The sequence below is a fragment of the Callorhinus ursinus genome, unplaced genomic scaffold, assembly GCF_003265705.2.
Source record: "Callorhinus ursinus isolate GAN/ISIS: 27379988/994484 unplaced genomic scaffold, GSC_fseal_2.0 scaffold17, whole genome shotgun sequence".
In the NCBI taxonomy this organism is placed as follows: Eukaryota; Metazoa; Chordata; class Mammalia; order Carnivora; family Otariidae; genus Callorhinus; species Callorhinus ursinus.
Genome location: NW_027397079.1, coordinates 17,194,960 through 17,217,069, shown reverse-complemented (window position 1 = coordinate 17,217,069; position 22,110 = coordinate 17,194,960). Strand labels below are relative to the sequence as shown.

Here is a 22,110-nt window from a genome sequence, read left to right as displayed (position 1 = left end):
GGTGCTTGATGAATATTTGATGAAATAATAAATCCATGATTATCACACAGGAATGTCATTTCCTAGGGGGGGAAAAAAGCTTATATTGGGGTATTCATAAATGAGATAAACCCTCCCAAACATGTATGGTTATGTATTTTTAATTTACTGGGAAAAGTATGCTATGCAGTTAGAAATAAATGAGTGAATAACCCGTGTATTAGAAACTGGAGAGGTACACAAATATAAAAATTGGGAATGGAAAGAAGTTTTATAAGTGTAATGAAGTCTTGAAAATTCTTTCAATACTTTTATTAAAAATTAGAGAGCTAAAATTCCTGAATAAGATCTGTGGTCATAATGAAGCAGGGACAATAAAAATATAATACCCACATGTTTTATGACATTTTATAAAAATGTACCTCATAATTGGCATGGAAATTCCATTCTAGTTCCAGTATGGATACTTCCGTTGATATTAAATTTATAAAATTTAGCCATTTTCTGTGGTATTTTACATGTTTTATATTTTTATTTTTTTCTTAAGATTTTATTTATTTGTCAGAGAGAGAGAGAGAGAGAGAGCACAAGCAGGGGGAGCTGCAGGCAGAGGGAGAGGCAGACTCCCCACCGAGCAGGGAGCCCGATTTGGGACTCGATCCCAGGACCCTGGGATCATGACCTGAGCGGAAGGCAGACACTTAACTGACCGAGCCACCCAGGTGTCCCTGTTTTTATATTATTTTAAAATTCCTTCATTTCTTCCTGGTTTTGGATGAATTAAAAGACATTTCAGTAAATGTAGTCATTAACCTTCATTTAAAAACTGATCTCAGGAGTTACTCAACTTGTCTTTTTTAATTTTTAACAGAGAAATCCTAAGACTCATTTATCAAGGTAGATTATTATGAAAACACTGCCCCAATTTTTCCCTAATCAGTTCAAAAAGCACCATCCTTGACATAAGCATTATTTACTAACCTCTAAATCTCAGTTACCCTATAAATAAAATATTATCTTTAATACAGGTGTAAAAATATATGCTATAAACAAGTGTTTTTAAAGTCAGTGGCAGAGCCAAGTCTCCGTTATCTCTAAAATCATACTTTATCCTCTTCTTGAAAAGATTTAGAAGATGCAAATCAGGATCGCTGCACCGGGTTCTATCTTTGAAAGCATTTTTTATCAATACATATATAAATAATAGATGATCATTTACAAAACTCAGAAGCCACATAAAGTAAAGCTCCCATAAAATATATTTAGTGGTTCTGCATGAGAAAATAATTTATCTTGGATACTCTACCTTAATGTTAGTTTAGAATGAATACCATTTTCCTTCTAAGAAGTCTGCGCTGATTGGGGAAGGAGTTGCATGGTTCCTGGAAATGGGCAGAAATTAGCCTGAGTGGGTCTGTTAAGAGCAGGGTGGATAGAAAAGGTACAGTTGGCCATAATTAGGGACCAGAGAAACCAAACTAGAGGCCCTCAGGAACCGGGACTCCAGACTGCTCCCATGCCGAGTAATGCCTCATATTTGGGGGCTGCTAAGTTAAGACCAATATTTTCGGGGCACCTGGGTGGCTCAGTCATTAAGCGTCTGCCTTCGGCTCGGGTCATGATCCCAGGGTCCTGGGATCGAGCCCCGCATCGGGCTCCCTGCTCGGCGGGAAGCCTGCTTCTCCCTCTCCCACTCCCCCTGCTTGTGTTCCCTCTCTCGCTGTGTCTCTCTCTGTCAAATGAATAAATAAAATCTTAAAAAAAAAAAAAACCCGATATTTTCTCTTGAAAGTTTCTATAAGCTAATGTTGAGGGAGAGGTTAGAAAATTCTCAAAATGCTCCAGTCTGCTTTGTATGGGTAACTGAGCATTAAAAATATTACCTAGAGTTACAGAGCTTTGGCCATCCATCTACCCCCTAACATGCTCCATTACTATAAGAAATGAGTCAGGAATGTAAGGGAGAAATGATCAGTCAGAGGCATGATGACGCTAGCTAGCATCATGTTTGTTCTGTCACTCCGTGGTCAAGGACAACGCTAATTCCAGTCCCAACACACTTTTCAATTGCAGACATCTATAAATAGGCCAAGATCCTCTTTCCTTACGACGAGAAATATGTCTGAAAATAATTTATTATACATTTATATGATGATAGATGGATAAACTTTCATTTTGGATTAATAAAAAATTGATAAAATATAAGTATTGATAGAAAAAAGGAAATTATGGTGATTTGAGATCTGAGAATCTAAAAGTGAGCCTAAGGATACAAGTCTCTATAGAGGAAAAACATGGGGTGGGGGAGCAAAGAAAATGGCCCTAGAGCCCGGCCTCCAATCGTCCACTTCTCCTTGGCATTCCCTATTCCATTTTCCATATGACTAGCAGATAGGGACACATGCTCTGAAGGAAAAGAAAGCAGGGCAGAGGGACAGAGACGAGAGAACTGCTACTTTAGGCGGAGGGATCGGGAAGGCTTTATGGCAGAGGTGACACCTGAGCAAAGGTCACACTGGGATCAAATAAGGAAGAGGTCTGCTGAAGCCTTCCCTCCAGTGGATGAACACCTTCGCCTGCAAACAACGAAGAGGAAACCATATGCAATATATTTTAATTATGGTTTAAAAATCAATACGTTTGGGCTACTTTTGAATAAACTGTCTGAGTTTGAGCAAGAAAACCAGTAAAACCTAATTGGCTCGGGAGACAGCCACTGACCTTCCTCAAAGAAGCTCGTGACTAAAGTACTTTTTAAAAAAAAAGGTGTAAGAAAGTCAGTGCAACGATTAGGATCATCTGAACCTTAGTTAAAGTGGCATATTGTACCAAAGATGGCTTTGCTATTTTCTAGAGAAGGTTGTGATATCTATTAGTGACCAGGATTTTGATGGATCAATGACAGAATGAGACACAAAACACATTTCAAAATGGCATATTCCTAGATAATATCCTCTCACGTTGTAAAGTAGTGTGTGTAAACATACACTAATTACATGTGTGTCTGTGTATAATTGATAAAATGATGGATGATAAACACGGATCAGATTCTTCTGAGCAAAGCCTAAAGAATCTCTGTTGGAATGCTTCCAACGGAGAAGGTTGGTGAACTTGACTTGTATGCTCTTTGCAATGCAAGTGTTCAAAATTAAATTGTTTATTTGTTTGCATTTCTCTCACACAGGCTTACATCTCACTGTCAGACAAACAGATACATAATATAATACTTGGTTCTTCCATTTTTCAAGTGACAAATGGTGTGCTGAGGCTTTGAAGTCCAAGCTCCATCAAGATGCCACTTGGAATCTGTTTCTTGTAGCCAGAGTCATCCTCTGAAAAGACTTAGGCGGATATTGTGAACCTGAAACACCAAACCAAAAAGTAACTCTCATTAAAATGTTAATAATTCCAGCTCTCAAAAGGATTCCATGCCGATGATATTTTTAAAAAAGAAAAAAACTATTTTCATGTCACTTTTACGTAAACCAGGAAATAGACAAAACCTGTTGTTTGGGGTCCTGAGAAGAAAGAAGGGGGCTCCCCTCCACCAAAGCCTCGGTGCTGGCCCTGTGTACTCTGAGAGCCGGTGGGTTTGCTAGAACCTTCTACCCAGAGGTGGATCCCTGAGGCCCAGGAAGTTGCGTGGTTAGCTCTGGGGGTCCTACTACTTCATGGGGACTGAGGCAATGTCAGCTGCCTGAAGAGGTCCTTCCCACTGTTGGGCATACCCCACAGCTTCTCCTTTTCTCTTTTTTTTTCTGCCACAGAACAAATGTGGATAAGTTAATAGCTCCTGTTGTTTCTGACCTGGAAGCAAAGGTTAAGAAAGAGATTACACACCTGCTTCTGAGAGGAAAAGAAAATAAATGCTTGGAAATACAAGAATATCTCTCTCATGTACCCTCAGTTACTCTTACAGAAATGAAAAAGGCTTCTGACCGTCAATAACAATAGTCACAAAATTATCGATAAGAGAATATACTGACTTGGTATTGGGGGAAAATTAAGTGTGCAGATTTAAAACAAATTCAGAGCCCAGTTCCCTCTCCGAACCTCTAATCCTGTGGGCCCAACAAACTATTAGATAGCTCCAGTCAACATGCTACGGGCAACATCTCCAAAAATGAATTCATCAGAATTCCATGAGCTCTCTCCTTCAGCACCACGGTCTCCTGGCCACCCATGGAATCTCTCTCTCTCTCTCTCTCTCTCTCTCACATACCACGTGATGCCCATCCTGCAGGGCATGGCTCCTGGCTCCTCTGGGAAGCCTCTCTGTCCGTTTACCCATCTGCATATCCAGCTGGCGGTCCTGCTCACCTCCCTCGTGGTCCTTTCCCTCTTCCCTACTACACTGAGTGTTCCTTGAGGCACAGACCAAAACATCCTCGGTGTTTGAATGCTGGCCCTCAGCACAGAACTTGGCACAGAACGAGCACTTGGCACATTGTTATTTATTAATAAACACGCTTTGATGCCTACTTTCCTCCAACCATCTACAAGTCAGACCGATACTTATAACATGGCATGGCTGCCTTTTAGAGAACAAATTACCATCACTGACAGTGAGAGTGAATGATGCTAGGGAATATACAAAGAAAAGCAACAGAAAGTCACAGTAGCTTCGTGCTATTCACATAGGAGAAAAATTGTAAAGGGCTTAAGAATCTTCGACACCACTACGCTACAGAACTATAGGAGGGCTGGTGTAAACAGTGATAAAATTGCTCTGTTGTCCCAGGGCTTCCCTTTTACCAGATTTATTTTTTAAACTATAGCATTTGCCTTAAAATAGCAAATCATCCTTTACATTTCAGATTATCTAGATACAAATTATTCCTAATTTTTAAACAAGAATAGACGCCTGGAATCTAGCTAAGTCCTTTGCATACGTTTTTCCAACAATGGTTTTATCCAGCCAGCCTATTACAAAAGAGGAACCTGAGGCCCAGAGAGGCTGAGGCTCTCCTAAGACAGCCCAGCAAGTAGGATGGAAAACAGGCATTTGATTCCAGAATATCACAACTCATGACGACCCTATGTTGCCTCCTTAAACAAAAATGCTGGCAACAGTTTTGAAAACTGAAACATCAGTGGCCTGAATTCGGACTAGAAACTTTACTCTAAAAATAGCTGAAAATAAGTATTTAGCTGTACAACTCTCCATTATAAAATGGAATATTTGTATTAATTTTATGAAGCATTTTTATTATTAGGTCTTCAAAGAGAACTAAGATTAGGGTTTCATGGAAAACATGAAAACTCTATTGCAGAGAGAGACACTGACATTTCTCGTAAGACTCATGAGACAGAATTTTCCTTTTGCTGAGAGTGAGGGCTCTGATTTAATGAAGAGCGTTTGGGCACATTTCCCCCTTTATGCCGAATAGCAGAGAGGTGCTTATCTCTGCGGTTTTGCTCTTTGTAGGGACTTCTGTGTCTGGACATAGCAGAGAAACACTTGGTATTTCCTCCTACATGGTCAAAATAGTCCCGTTAAGGTAGATAATCCTCAATTTCTCTTTCCAAAACCTGAAACCTCACCTATGATATCATTTTATTTATATGTGGAGAAAACCGACCTGTGAAGAAACTCTGACTTGTCCATGTGTGGCCAGCAAATTCCATCAGGGTCAACGAACCTTTCCGGGGAGTATCTAACTGTTGGAAGAAAAATAAAATGAGGGATGAGTTTTATTGTTTCAGACATTTTTAAAAATCATATTTAGGGTTAACAGGCAACCCACCCGAAATGCATGGGTCGTGCTGGGTCTTGAAAAGTGTTCTATAGTCAGAGATCTCTCTCGAAGAGGCGATCGCTTTGAACTGTCAGGAATTGCACTTAGCACACGGTTTTGTGGCTGCCTCCCTCTGTACTGAATAAAGGATAATATGTTCTGGTTTAAGGTAAATGCAATCCTTAAAAAAGGCAAAAGAAGATCTCTATGTGCTCATTCACTTGTTAATTCAAAACTTTTATTTATATACTGTGAAGTATAAGGTCCATCACACATGAATATCAATATACATTTTAATTATGTAATTTTCTTATGTAACCTGATTCAATGGTACGGACCTCAGAAATAAACATGGATTCAAAAACTTAACCACCTAAAATTCTTACTGTTAAATTATAATAGCCATGTAATTTTGCATTTGTGAAGCATCAGACTTTTTTTTTTTTTTTGATGTTTGCCTTCTTTTATGACCTTACTCTAAGCCACAACATGCTAAGGTTACACAGCAACCCTTTGCAACTCCTGCCTCTCTAGGAATGGGTTCTATTGCAGTAGTGGAGGAGGCAAAGGAATCCAAGAGAAAACGTTTCCGTTGGGTTTTCTCTTTAGTCCTTCACGCTCCCACAACTGGGGTCCTTCTATGTTTTGCAAAACAGAGACAAGTTACCTGTATGGGAGTGAAGTGAGGAGTCATCGTACATCTGGGGGGAAATGTGGTTATGCAGACTAGGGACCCCAGACCTGCCCAGACCGTTTGCCATCATGGGGCTGCGTTGAGCATGGGTGCAGGTGTGAGAATGAGGCCTGATAAAATTGCCACAGGTGTTTTCCTGAGATCTTACTTTATTCAGGCATAATCTACCATCTATAAATTCATTTCACCCTTATAACAATTCTTTGAGGAAGGAATCACTTTGGCCCTTTTACGGGTGAGAAAATTAAGGCGCAGGGAGAATATGTCTACGAGTCATACAGAGTTTACCTGGCAGGGTTCAAACACAGATCTCCCTGTCTCCTGACCTGACTTTCATGCTCTTTGCTCCCCTCTACCATCCTATCAGATGTTCCTTGACACCTGGACTTTGTGACTTAGTTCAAATGACGTTTGTATTTCACAAAACAGTGAATTAACCCTCCCACCTCCTGTCCCTTGTCGCAAGCCAGTTACTTTCAGGAAGCAGATTATGAAACATTTGATGGCACTGAGTTCACTGTGAAGGGCCAACATTATATTCTGCTTGTCTGTTTCCCAAGAGACAATCTAAATGGTGCACTTAAACAGAATGAAATCCGTCTTACAGAAACAGGTCGAGATCCAGGAACTGCCATATTCTGCTCACCGGTCTCTGAGCCTATTGGGGGTAACCTGCTCCGGGAGGCTTGAACCAGGGGGGAGGACACACACTCCATGCCAGTTTGCCTGTAAACAAAGCAACATTTGGCTGAGCAGCCAGCCGCAGACAGCAGGGGCCAGACCCCACCCGAAGCTCCCCAACTGAACTGCTAATCACAACTGCCTTCCAAAAAGAAACGCTCACGTAAAATGAGCAGAGTGTCAGCAAGACAAACGCGGAGAGGGACTGACCACCAGCTCCAGTCACCTCCTCCTTGGTCAGCAGTGATGTTCACCTGTATTTACTGAGTGCTCGGCTGCGCCAGGCCCTTGAAGGTGCCTGAAAACATGATCATCCAGATGGAAATCAATAAGGAATCCAAGGTTTTGAATGATACACAAGAATGGAGATGGATAGTCTAGGATAAGATGCTAATTCATTTAGTCACTAATAATAAAGTTATGAAAGTTAAAATATGACCCTTTTGACCTGTGATGTTTTAAAATACATATACTATCCATAGTTTCGAGGCTGCAAGAAAAGATCCTTGTGTCCTGCCGGTGGGATTACAAATTGTGAGAACCATTCTGGGAAGAGCTTTGCAAAAATATTTCAAGAGTCTTAAAAATATCCATAACCTTTGACCTGGTAGCTTTACTTCTGGGACTGTACCACCAGGACACAATTTGAAGTCTTCCTTATTAAGATTTACATAAAATGATACTGTACACCTGAAACTAATACTCTACTGTATGTTAACTGGAATTTAATAAAAACTTAAAAAAATGATTTATATAAAAATGATGTTCAGGGACGCCTGGGTGTCTCATCAGTCAGTTAAGCCTCTGCCTTCGGCACAGGTCATTTTCCTGGGGTCCTGGGATCGACTCCCTCATCGGGCTCCTTACTCAGCGGGGAGCCTGCTTCTCCCTCTGCCACCCACTCCCCCGGCTCCTGCTCTCTCTCTCTCTCTCTGACAAATAAATAAATAAAATCTTTTAAAAAATGATGTTCACTATACATTATAATAGGGGAAAATATAGAAGGAATGCAAAGTTTCCATAATGGGAACTACTTAATAGATTATCACACACCCACATGTTATTCTCTAGTCATTTCAGAAATATTTCAGAAATATTTAACAACATGGAAAATATGAATAAAATTAAGTGAAAAAAATCATATGAGAAAGTGCTACAATAGGAGGATAATGTAGTATTAGAAAAAAGATAAGGGACAGAAGAGAAAAGAAGAAACATAACCACAGACAAAACTGGTAGTCATCTCGCCAAGTTATCATTTCTCTGTTTCTATGTGTTGGGCATACAGGGGATCTTTGATACCTACTCATATTTTTGGTATTGTTCTAATGTTCCACAGAGAACTTGTTGTACTTTGATGGTTAAAAAAAAAAAAGGTTATTTCTAATAAAAGTGAAAGACAGAGCACGAACAAAATCACGGCAGTCAGAGCACACACAGCTGGTCTGTTTGTGGGTCGGAGAGATGACAAGGCTGCCCCCAGTCAAGACGGGTGGGGAGCAGGAATGGGAAGATACAGGAAGGCAGAGTCAAAGATGGTGACATTGCCCCCGAGGGGCAAACATGAATTGGTGGTGGGACCAAAAAAAAAAAAAAAACCTTGTTCTTTTTATGCATAAAACACAGATATAAAGAACAGTACATAGACTGTACAGTATATTTGTGGCATTAAAATTCCACGGGTGGGGGAGGAATTAGGAAAAAGAGCCTAAAAGGGCTCCTTAGTATGGCAGTAATAACAAAAACGTTGAAAAACACAGGTCTACAGATAGGAAGGGGCCAGAGCGTGAAGGGAATGGACAGCTGGAGGCATCTGACTGACTTCAGTAGAAAACAGAAAAGGTTTAGGATGAAAGCCTGACGGTGGAGCCCAGGTGGGCTGGGAGGAGGAAGAGACGGCCAGCGAGGTGCTAGTGACACTGGCAGGGGGGAGGTGGCCCTGGTGGTCCCCAGTGGGAAGAGAGGAGGGGGAGAGCTCCTGAAAGAACTGCCAGAGCAAGTAGCCCCAGATCACTGGAATACCCCAAATAACGCTGGAAATACCAGTTTCAGACTGTGAAAGAAACAGTGACCCATCAAAAAACCACTCGTGGCTTGGCACTGTGGAATGCATCCTGAAAAACCTAGGGGCTGGTTAAGCCCTGGCAGCTGCTCTTGCCCCCAACCCCTGCAGGGCGGGGGGAGCCTAAGGCAACCCCTTAAACACTGGCTCCCTCGAGGCAGGAGGCAGGTGGCCCCAGGGGCCCTGCGGGCATGGTCTCCAAAGTGCAACGGCACTGTGCAGAGTCCCAGCTCTGCCTCTCTCTCCCTCGTGGGATCATCTCGGGAAAGTTATGCAACTTCTCTCAGTCTCTGTCTCTTCACCCCGGATCTGGGATACTACGAGGACCAACTCAAAAGATTTGTGGCAGGGAATAAATAATAAATGTGACTCCTTTAGCTGGTGCTGGTGACAGAATGCACCCAATAAACACTGGCCCTTATGAGTGAGAAAGCTGGATTGCTCCTTCGTAACTCTGCAGTGAAGGAGGGGACGGATTCCTTTCTAACAAGGCAATGATTTGAAGTTGATCCCTAAGGTCAAAAGCTTTTCTGAAACTCCCCACGTGGAGCGAAACATAGCCTTAGAGATAAATAAAAACCAATAGTTATGCTACTTCTGAAACCAATATCACACTGTGTTAACTAACTAGAATTTAAATAAAAATTTGAAACAAACAAAAAACTAATAGTTATATATGTCCTTTTTATTTGTATAGCATCTTATGCACATTAATTTTTTTGAACCTCATAATGAGAAAGAATTAATTACGTAATTTGAAAGCATTGGCTAACTGTTAGTTTTACAGATGAGGCCACCGAATTCCCATCCAAGATCACCTCACCATTACAGATGCATTTTATGGCACGGCTATGGGTACATTACCTGACTCTATATTCAAGTATACAGTCAACTCGACTACTGCAACACAACTCATGTGAAATACTCAAATTCATGAACTACTTGGAAAGTGGCCACATACAATCTGATAGAGGATGCTTCGTGCATACGAATCCATAAGCCCTAACTGGCAAGCGTCTCCATCTTCTGTGACAGCTGGTCTACTAGGAGAGAGACAGAACTTACAGTTTTGTTCCCCTAAGAACTTCATCATTGTACACAGTGGGGGTTTTCATCCTCTGTGAGTCTGAAGTAAGAGAAGGCAGCCTCGTGTACGCAGGTGTTTTCTTTTCAGAAGTGTGGAGTATGTGAGCATCGGAGGAGGTTCGTCCCAGGCGGTGCCGTGCCAAAGAAAGGGCACTGGGCCCTGCACCCAGTGATCTGTCCTCTTGCTCATTCCTGGGGGATGGGTGGAAGTCAAGCTGATTACTCAGATGTCAGCATCAGGACAACAGGACACATATGCATGTATCCATTACTAGGTATCGTCTAGGACAATGCCTGGCTCAAGAAGATGCTCCTAAATACTGGTTGAATGAACGGACAGGCTATCATTTCCAATTCAATTTCTATCTCAATGAAGAATCTTCCACAGGGGGAAAAATCTAAGGTTCTCACTGATTGTAATCCTACAGTATAGCCCACAAGATTAAGAATTCACAGCTCTCTTCCCCTTATTTATCTGCCCTAACCTAACGGTGATCATTTTGTGGTTGATGTTAGAATAGTGTGTCTTCATTCTCATGCGTGGCTGTCTCCTTTCCCGAATGGGCTCAGGCACACCTAGTGAATATGGGGTTAAACAGGATGCTCCTTATCCCACATCCTCTGTAGTCTTCAGTGCTCAGAGGTACCCAGCATACAGAAGAGGCGGGGTGATTATTTCTTATACTTACTGTGTTCTATCTGAGAAATAGGTAGGTCTCTGCTGCAGTGGCTTTGCTTGAATTGTCATCACACCACTCAAATCACTATAAAAATTGTTGGAGAAGCGATGAATCTGAGAAAAGGAAAAACAATACAAATTAAAAAGCACCCAGTGCTATTATGATTACTGGTGTCTCTCGGGAATCAGCAGGAAAAAAAAATGGCACACTCCAACCAGCTAATTTGAGGAAAAAATGTAACACAGATGATATTTTACAAAGATGTGGGCAGAGAAATTAACAAGGACTGGCTTTATTCCCCCAGGCAATATAACAACATAACAGCGGGGTCACATTACCACATGCAGGCCTGGAGTGGCAAATAATGAGGGAGAGGTTTTTGGAATCTGCACAGGATAGCTGCTGGGGAAATGCCACCAATAACTGTGATGTGGCAGAGAGGCCAGAAGTAAACAACGTCCTGCCATTGTCCGCCCCCCCTCCCCGCTCTGAGCTCCTAGAGCTGCAAGACAAGGGAGCCCTCCATACTGCTAGTGTGCACCAGCCTCCAGAGCACACCAGGGGGAGGAAGGTAGAGAGAGAATCTGGAGAAGCAAAGAAAGGGTACCCCAGCTCCTAACTGAGCTGTTGCCTCAGATCTCTTCTCCTACCCTATCCTTCACAGCTGGCCCCAGCTACCTGCCCTGGAGCAGCACAATAGCCTGGGAAAAAACCCAAACACCAGATCTCGAAGGCTTACATTTGAATCCCAGTTCCCACCACTCCCTCTTAGGTGGGCTTGGAAAGATTACTTTGTTCTTGGAGTCTTAATTCCCTAATCATTAAGTTGAGGATAATGACACATACTTCATATGAGAAATAAATTAGATAACAATGGTGGAAGCATGAAGTGAGGGTAAATAATCATGAATTCCCTATCTGGTCCCATGATATGGCCAGGTAGGATGGAAAACAACATTTAGATTCAGGGAAACAGGATTTCGGAAACTAGAGTCATATTCTAGTTGGAGAATAGATGTAGAAGCCACAGTCACATTTTCCCCATGTTGAATATTAAAAAAGAAATGTTAGAGGAATAAATTAAGACCTGTTGTAATTACCGCTAGGATACTTCATTTCAAAACAAGTTCTGAGGGCGGAGCAAGATGGCGGAGGAGTGGAGACCTGGATTTCGGCTGGTCTCAGGAATTCAGCTGAATAGGGATCAAACCATTCTGAACACCTACGAACTCAACAGGAGACCGAAGAGGAGAGTAGCAACAACTCTCTGAACAGAGAAGCGACCACTTACTGGAAGGTAGGATGAGCAGAGAAGTGAATCCGAGGCGATATTCGGGAGGATAGACGGCGGGGGGGGGCCTCCGTTGGCCGCTTCTGGCAAGTGCTAGAGCCGCGGAGCACAAAATCGGAACTTTTAGAAGTTGGCTCCGCGGAGGGACGTCGCTCCAGTGGCTAAGCGAGGGGTGGAACCCTCGCGGGACAGTGTGGTCTCAGGACCCTCGGGGTCACAGAAAGACCGGGGGTGCCTGAGTGCGGCAGAGCTCCCAGGGATCGGAGCGGGGAAGCCGGCTGCAGAGACGGAGCCGAGGCGCAGGCTCTCAGCTCGGGGTTGCCATAAAACTGTGATCGGTGACACAGTCAGGCCACTGCTCCTCCAGCAGGGACCCAACAAGCGGCAGAGCCGGGGAGACTCCCCTCCCTCCCCCGGGAGGAGCGGCGTAGGAGCGCACCGCAGGGATCTGCTGGGTTTGGAGACTCCACACGGGGTCGGGTGCCAGAGATAGAAACGCTCGGTCACGGGCCGGGTGAGCACGGAGTGCGGCCAGAGACCAGGGAGACGGGACTGAATGCTTTTCTCTGGGGGCGCACTGAGGAGCGGGGCCCCGAGTTCTCGGCTCCTCCGGGTGGAGATTGGGAGGCCACCATTTTCACCCTGGTCCTCCAAAGCTGTACCGAGAGCTTGCAGGGAACAAAAGCTCTGAGAGCAAACGGGAGCAGCTTCCTTAACCCGGACCGACAAGGGCGGGGCAATTCCGCCTCCGGCAAAGACATTTGGGAACCACGGCAACAGGCCCCTGCCCCAGAAGATCTGCACGAACAGCCAGCCAAGACCAAGTTTACTGATCAAGGAAAACAGGAGAACTCCAGCGCTGGGGGAATACTGCACATAGAATCCATGGCTTTTTGACCATGATTCTTTAGTCTTTCAAAGTTAATTTTTTGTAATTTTTTTCTTTTTTTTAATTTTTTCTTTTTCCCTTTTTCAACCACCATCTTATCAATCCCTTTTTTAAAAAACATTTTTATTTTTCATTTTTAGAGTCATATTCTATCCCTTCATAGCAGTTACCCTTATTTTTGGCATATATATATGTATATATATATAAGTTGTTCTCTCTTTAAAATTTTCACATACAGTTTCTTCTAACAGATCAAAATATACCGTAAATCTCTAGTGTATGGCTTTGTTCTAGTCTCCTGCCTGATCATATTCTCTCCATTTTTTTAAACCCTTTTCATTCTTTTTTCAAACAACTTATCAATTCCTTTTACAAAATTTTTTATAATTTTCATCTTTACAGTCATCTTCCATCCCTTCATCGTATCAACCCTTATTTTGTACATATATGAGTCTTTCTTTCTTTACAATTTTGGGAGGCACTTTCTCCTAACAGACCAAAATACACCCAAAATCTAGTGTGTGGCACTGATCTATGCACTAGCCTGATCATATTTGATCATATTCGGTTTTTGTTTGTTTTCTTCTGTTTTTGTTTGTTTTTATCTTTTTCTTTTTTTTTTTCTTTTTCTTTTTTCCTTCTTTCCCTTTCTTTTCCCCTGGTTTCAGGTCTTTTCTGATTTGTTTAGAGTATATTCTCTGGGGATGTTGTTACCCTGTTAGCATTTTCTTCTCTCATTCATCTATTCTCCTCTGGACAAAATGACAAGATGGTAAAAATCACCTCAACAAAAAGAACAAGAGGTAGTTCCAACTGCCAGGGACCTACTCAATACGGACATTAGTACGATGTCAGAACTAGAGTTCAGAATCATGATTTTAAAGATACTAGCTGGGCTTGAAAAAGCATGGAAGTTATTAGAGAAACCCTTTCTGAAGAAATAAAAGAACTAAAATCTAACCAAGTCAAAATCAAAAAGGCTATTAATGAGGTGCAATCAAAAATGGGGGCACTAACTGCTAGGATAAATGAGGCAGAAGAGAGAAACAGTGATATAGAAGACCAAATGATGGAAAATAAAGAAGGTGAGAAAAAGAGAGATAAACTACTAGATCACGAGGGCAGAATTCGAGAGATAAGCGATACGATAGGATGAAACATTAGCATAATTGGGATCCCAGAAGAAGAAAGAGAGAGAGGGGCAGAAGGTATATTGGACAAATTACAGCAGAGAACTTCCCTAATTTGTGGGGAAAAGAAGGCATCAAAATCCAGGAAGCACAGAGAACCCCTCTCAAAATCAATGAAAATAGGTCAACACCCCGACATCTAATAGTAAAACTTATGAGTCTCAGAGACAAAGAGAAAATCCTGAAAGCAGCTCGGGAGAAGAGCTCTGTTACCTACAATGGTAGAAACATTAGATTGGCAACAGACCTATCCACAGAGACCTGGCAGGCCAGAAAGGACTGGCATGATATATTCAGAGCACTAAACGAAAAAAATATGCAGCCAAGAATACTATATCCAGCTAGACTGTCATTAAAAATAGAAGGAGAAATAAAAAGCTTCCAGGACAAACAAAAACTAAAGGAATTTGCAAACACAAAACCAGCCCTACAAGAAATATTGAAAGGGGTCCTCTAAGCAAAGAGAGAGCCTAAAAGCAACATAGACCAGAAAGGAACAGACAATATACAGTCACAGTCAACTTACAGGCAATACAATGGCACTAAATTCATATCTTTCAATAGTTACCCTGAATGTAAATGGGTTAAATGCCCCAATCAAAGATACAGGCTATCAGATTGGATAAAAAAACAAGACCCATCGATATGCTATCTTCAGGAGACTCATTTTAGACCCAAAGACACCCCCAGATTGAAAGTGAAGGGGTGGAAAACCATTTACCATGCTATGGACACCAAAAGAAAGCTGGGGTGGCAATCCTTATATCAGACAAATTAGATTTTAAACCAAAGACCGTAATAAGAGATGAGGAAGGACACTATATCCAACTTAAAGGGTCTATCCAACAAGAAGATCTAACAATTGTAAATATCTATGCCCCTAACATGGGAGCAGCCAATTATATAAGGCAATTAATAACAAAAGCAAAGAAATACATTGACAACAATACAATAATAGTGGGGGACTTTAACACTCTCCTCACTGGAATGGACAGATCATCTAAGCAAAAGATCAACAAGGAAATAAAGACTTTAAATGACACACTGGACCAAATGGACTTCACAGACATATTCAGAACATTCCATCCCAAAGCAACTGAATACCCATTCTTCTCTAGTGCCCAGGAACATTCTCCAGAATAGATCACATCCTAGGTCACAAATCAGGTCTCAACTGGTACCAAAAGATTGGGATTATTCCCTGCATATTTTCAGACCACAGTGCTTTGAAATTAGAACTCAGTCACAAGGGGAAAGTCGGAAAGAACTCAAATACATGGAGGCTAAAGAGCATCCTACTAAAGAATGAATGGGTCAACCAGGAAATTAAAGAAGAATTTAAAAAATTCATGGAAACCAATGTAAATGAAAACTCAACTGTTCAAAAGCTCTGGGATGCAGCAAAGGCAGTCCTAAGAGGAAAATATATAGCAATACATGCCTTTCTCAAGAAACAAGAAAGGTCTCAAATACACAACCTAACCCTACACCTAAAGGAGCTGGAGAAAAAACAGCAAATAAAGCCTAAACCCAGCAGGAGAAGAGAAATACTAAAGATCAGAGCAGAAATCAATGAAATAGAAACCGAAAGAACAGTAGAAGAGATCCACGAAACTAGGAGCTGGTTCTTTGAAAGAATTAACAAGATTGATAAACCCCTGGCCAGACTTATCAAAGAGAAAAGAGAAAAGACCCAAATCAACAAAATCATGATTGAAAGAGGAGACACCACAACCAACACCAAAGAAATACAATTATAAGAACATGTTATGAGCAACTATGTGCCAGCAAATTAGATAACCTGGAAGAAATGGATGCATTCCTACAGATGTATCAACTACCAAAACTGAACCAGGGAGAAGTAGAAAACCTCAGCAGACCTATAACCACTAAGGAAATTGAAGTAGTCATCAAAAACCTCCCAACAAACAAGAACCCAGGGCCAGATGGCTTCCCAGGAGAATTCTACCAAACATTCAAAGAAGAATTAATACCTATTCTCCTGAAAGTGTTCCAAAAAATAGAAATGGAAGGAAAACTTCCAAACTCGTTTTATGAGGCCAGCATTACCTTGATCCAAAAACCAGACAAAAACCCCAACAAAAAGGAGAATTACGGACCAATATCCTTGATGAACATGGATGCAAAAGTTCTCACCAAAATACTAGCCAATAGGATCCAACAGTACTTTAAAAGGATTATTCACCACGACCAAGTGGGATTTATCTCTGGGCTGCAAGGTTGGTTCAACATCCGCAAATCAGTCAATGTGATACAATACATTAACAAAAGAAAGAACAAGAATCATATGATCATCTCAACAGATGCAGAAAAAGCCCTTGACAAAGTACAGCATCCTTTCTTGATTAAAACTCTTCAGACTATAGGGATAGAGGGTACATACCTCAATATCATAAAAGCCATCCATGAAAAACCTACAGGGAATATCACTGTCAATGGGGAAAAGCTGAGAGCTTTCCCCCTAAGGTCAGGAATGCGGCAGGGATGTCTACTATCACCACTGCTCTTCAACATAGTATTAGAAGTCCTAGCCACAGCAATCAGACAACAAAAAAAAATAAAAGGCATCCAAATCGGCAAAGAAGAAGTCAAACTCTCACTGCAGATGATATGATACTGTATGTGGAAAACCCAAAAGACTCCACCCCAAAACTGCTAGAACTCATACAGGAATTCAGTAAAGTGGCAGGATAGAATATCAATGCACAGAAATCAGTGGCATTTCTATACACCAACAACAAGACAGAAGAAAGAGAACCTAAGGAGTCGATCCCATTTACAATAGCACTCAAAACCATAAGATACCTAGGAATAAATCTAACCAAAGAGGCAAAGGATCTGTACTCAGAAAACTATAAAATACTCATGAAAGAAATTGAGGAAGACACAAAGAATTGGAAAAATGTTCCATGCTCATGGATTGGAAGAACAAATATTGTGAAGATGTCTATGCTACCCTGAGCAATCTACACATTCAATGCAATCCCCATCAAAATACCATCCACTCTTTTCAAAGAAATGGGACAAATAATCCTAAAATTTGTATGGAACCATAAGAGACCCCGAATAGCCAGAGGAACGTTGAAAAAGAAAAGCAAAGCTGGTGGCATCACAATTCCGGACTTCCAGCTCTATTACAAAGCTGTCATCATCAAGACAGTATGGTACTGGCACAAAAACAGACATATAGATCAGTGGAACAGAATAGAGAGCCCAGAAATGGACCCTCAACTCTGTGGTCAACTAATCTTTGACAAAGCAGGAAGGAGTGTCCAATGGAAAAAAGACAGTCTCTTCAACAAATGGTGTTGGGAAAATTGGACAGCCACATGCAGAAGAATGAAACTGGACCATTTCCTTACACCACACACAAAAACAGACTCCAAATGGTTGAAAGACCTAAACGTGAGACAGGAGTCCATCAAAATCCTGAAGGAGAACACAGGCAGCAACCTCTTCGACCTCAGCCGCAGCAACTTCTTCCTAGAAACATCACCAAAGGCAAGGGAAGGAAGGGCAAAAATGAACTATTGGGATTTCATCAAGATAAAAAGCTTTTGCACAGCAAAAGAAACAGTCCACAAAACCAAAAGACAACTGACAGAATGGGAGAAAATATTTGCAAATGACATATCAGATAAAGGGCTAGTATCCAAAATCTATAAAGAACTTATCAAACTCAACACCCAAAGAACAAATAATCCAATCAAGAGATGGGCAGAAGACACGAACAGACATTTTTCCAAAGAAGACATCCAAATGGCCCACAGGCACATGAAAAAGTGCTCAACATTGCTCAGCATCAGGGAAATCCAAATCAAAACCTCAATGAGATATCACCTCACACCAGTCAGAATGGCTAAAATAAACAAGTCCGGAAACGAGAGATGTTGGCGGGGATGTGGAGAAAGGGGAACCCTCCTACACTGTTGGTGGGAACGCAAGCTGGTGCAACCACTCTGGAAAACAGTATGGAGGTTCCTCAAACAGTTGAAAATAGAGCTACCACACGATCCAGCAATTGCACTACTGGGTATTTACCCCAAAGATACAAATGTAGGGATCCGAAGGGGTACATGCACCCTGATGTTTATAGCAGCAATGTCCACAACAGTCAAACTGTGGAAAGAGCCAAGATGTCCGTCAACAGATGAATGGATACAGAAGAAGCTGTATATATATACAATGGAATATTATGCAGCCATCAAAAGGAATGAAATCTTGCCATTTGCAATGATGTGGATGGAACTGGAGGGTATTACGCTGAGCGAAATAAGTCAATCAGAGAAAGACATGTATCATGTGACCTCACTGATATGAGGAATTCTTAATCTCAGGAAACATACTGAGGGTTGCTGGAGTTGGGGTGTGGTGGGAGGGATGGGGTGGCTGGGTGATAGACATTGGGGAGGGTATGTGCTATGGTTAGCGCTGTGAATTGTGCAAGACTTGAATCACAGATCTCTACCTCTGAAACAAATAATGCAATATATGTTAAGAAACAAAAAAGAGAAGAATATAGCAGGAGGGGAAGAATGAAGGGGGGGAAACTGGAGGGGGAGATGAACCATGAGAGACAATGGACTCTGAAAAACAAACTGAGGGTTCTAGAGGGGAGGGGGGTGGGGGGATGGGTTAGCCTGGTGATGGGTATTAAAGAGGGCACGTTCTGCATGAAGCACTGGGTGTTATGCACAAACAATGAATCATGGAACACTACCTCAAAAACTAAAGATGTAATGTATGGTGATTAACATAACAATAAAAAAAATTTAAAGGAAAAAAAAGTTCTAATAATACTTCGTTTTTACTTTCAACTTTGTAGTCCATTCATTTTCTTTTAATATTGATCCAAATGAAAACAACAAATTAGCTGTAAAAAACATTCTCAAAACCCATTAAAAGGTATAAAAAGAAAATACTTGTAAAAAACCCTTTAGACAAAAATTTCCATATTTCTCAAGTTTACTTATATTGTCTAATACTTAAGGATTCTTTTCCATGTTGTCATCAGCTGCCCATTTTTATGGGATTCATACTGCATATTTGAAAATGCAAAGTGGGAAACACTGTTGGACCTGCCTGAGCAGTTTAAAATGATAAACAAATACAATTAATGGTAGCAGTTCTGAAAGTTTATTTTGAACAGCAAAAGCAAAGAAAGCTTACTGTAAAGCCCTTACACTACAGAGTAAAACAATCCTATTAGACACTTCTATTTTAAACTTCTGTCCCCTGGACCATACACACTATTCTGTGTTCTTCCAATCTTGCGAAGATTGTCTGTTTAGTTGCTCCTATGCTAGGTGCATATTTTTGCCTCTGCCTCGAGGCAGCCTTACTAAATGTTACCTATCATTTAGGATTTAGTTCATGTATCACTCTACTTTATGGAAGTGTGCTACTTTCCCCCTGAACTCCATGGCATTTATGAGCTAAAGGACATCAAATTACTATATAGGATAGGATATGGTGGGATATAACATACAATTCATATCTGGTTGTAACGAAAGCTAACGCTTACTGGGTGCCTTCTCTACACTACACGTTGTACTATATGTCTCATTTTGTTTCCTTCTCACAGCTTCCTGACTCACAGATCCCACAGATAACGAGACGAAGGCTTTGAGGGACTGATTCAAGATCACAGAGCTAATAAATTGTGACGTTGGACCCTATACTTGTAGTCCTACAGCTCAAACTCTCATCTGCTCTACGATCTACTGACTGCCTCATGTTGCAGGTGTGCACCTGTGTGCACATGTGTAGTAGTGTTTGGCATGGCTTGACTCCTTCTAGCTAAACTGCATCTACCTCAAGACTAGGAATCCTGACTTATCCTTTTTCTCTGTTAACTCCACAAAAGACGAGCTATGAGAAACATAAAGTCTAAGCTCCTTAGCATTACTGAAGGTCTCCCATGAAGAAGCTCAGCCTTGGCGATAGAAAAGATGGTGGAGGAGTAGGGGACCCTATTCCAACTGGTCCCCCAAATTGAGCTGGATATCTACCAAACCATCTGAACACCCACAAAATCAGCCTGAGATGTAAGAAGATATATTTGGATCTCTACAAACAGAATATATCCCATGATCTCAAGGTATAAATTGGTGAGCCATGATTCTGCACGCAGATGTCAGAAAATAAACAGAAGGGGAGGGATTATTGGGATCCCTGAAGCTGGTGCCGGGAAGGTGATACAACATCGGCGCGCAAAAGCCTCCCACTCTGGGGACAGGGCACAGACTCGCAGACAGGTAGGGGCCAGGAAAGGACTTTAGTGCAGCCCCCAGACAGGATCCAGGAGCTGCAGGTGCGTGGGCCCACGCGAACCACGGATGGCTCACGGTTTTAGAAGCATGAAGGGCAGAGACGGCCTGACCCTGGGTTCCAGTGATGGGAGAGCTGCTGAGGGGCACACAACCAGAGAGGTTGCGGGTTTTAGCAGTGCAGACAGAAAGGGAGACAGTGTGGCCTGGAGAGCTCAGTGAAGAGCAGACTGAGATCTCTCTGTTCTGAGACAGAGGTTTGGATGTGTCACTTCTGCTCTGACTCTTGGAAGAGACGTGAAAAGCCACCAGAGAACAAAAGCCCGAAAAAAATGGTGTTCACTGAGCCCATACCCCGTCCTCTTCCACCCCTCCCCCCACAGGGGGCAGGGCAACTCTGCCCAAGCCTGGTTGCCTGAGTCACAGTGCAGCAGGCCCCTCCCCCAGAAGACAGGCTGGAAGAACAGGAGGATGACAACCCTAAGGTCCCTATAAAACAGGTGCATCTTGCTTGGGTCATGGTTAATACTTGGGATTCTGTACATTCCCCCAACCACCCCTCAACGGAATGACTAAGAGGAGGAACCCCCAACAAAGAAAAGACTCAGAGTCTCTGGCCTCTGCGACAGACCTAATGGGTATGGATATAAGCAAGATGTCAGAAATAGACTTCAGAGTAACAATTATCAAGGTGATATCTAGGCTTGAGAAAAATATTAATGACAATATAGAATCTCTAAGGGCAGAAATGAGATCTAATCAGGCCGAACTTAAAAATTCTATGAACGAAATGCATTCTAAACTGGATACTCTGACTGCCAGTGTAACTGAGGCAGAAGAACAAATTAGTGTGATAGAGGATAAGATGATAGAAAAGATAGAAATCAAAGCGGTATGGGAAAAACAAATTAAAACCCAAGGAATCAAACTGAGAGAGATTAGTGACAGAATGAAATGTTCCAATATCAGAAATTATTGGGATCCCTAAGGGGGTGGAGAGAGAGAGAGAGGTCTAGAAGATATATTTGAGCAAATCGTAGCTGAGAACTTCCTTAACCTGGGAAATGATGGAAACATTCATGTCCTGGAGGCAGAGAGGACCCCTCCCAAGATCAAGGAGAACAGACCGACACCCTGACATATAATTGTACAATTCGCAAATCTTAGATCCAAGGAAACAATCTTGAAAGCAGTGAGGGGGAAGAGATTTCTTACATACAGAGGGAGGAACATCAGAATAACATCAGACTTGTCCACAGAGATCTGACAAGCCAGAAAGGGCTGGCAAGACATATTCAGGGTACTAAATGAGAAGGACATGCAGCCAAGGATACTTTATCTGGCAAGGCTATCATTCAGAATGGGTGGAGAGACACGGAGCTTCCAAGACCAGCAGAAACTGAAAGAATATGTGATCATCAGGCTGGCCCTGCAAGAAATATTAAGGGGGGGGTTCTATAAAATAAGAAAGACCCCCAAGAATAATATAAAACAGAAATTTACAGAGACAAATCTATAGAAACAAGGACT

The 22,110-nt window shown here is 41.9% G+C and overlaps 1 protein-coding gene across 3 annotated transcripts in view; it reads right to left on the bottom strand.

The window, feature by feature from the left end:
- Nucleotides 1-1,751: 1,751 nt before the first annotated feature.
- The window catches only part of FAM149A (family with sequence similarity 149 member A), a 62,842-nt gene continuing 42,483 nt past the window's right edge, over nt 1,752-22,110 (bottom strand). Inside the window, exons 9-14 of one of the 3 annotated variants that reach the window (XM_025886139.2) lie at nt 10,930-11,033; nt 10,220-10,432; nt 7,017-7,137; nt 5,727-5,855; nt 5,562-5,640; nt 1,752-3,340 (exon numbers count right to left, since the gene is read on the bottom strand). In XM_025886139.2, coding sequence (XP_025741924.2) covers nt 3,267-3,340; nt 5,562-5,640; nt 5,727-5,855; nt 7,017-7,137; nt 10,220-10,432; nt 10,930-11,033 — 720 coding nt within the window. In that variant the 3' untranslated portion in view covers nt 1,752-3,266. The remainder of the gene's footprint in view (nt 3,341-5,561; nt 5,641-5,726; nt 5,856-7,016; nt 7,138-10,219; nt 10,433-10,929; nt 11,034-22,110) is intronic. The other 2 variants (XM_025886142.2, XM_025886140.2) reach the window with 2 other exon arrangements.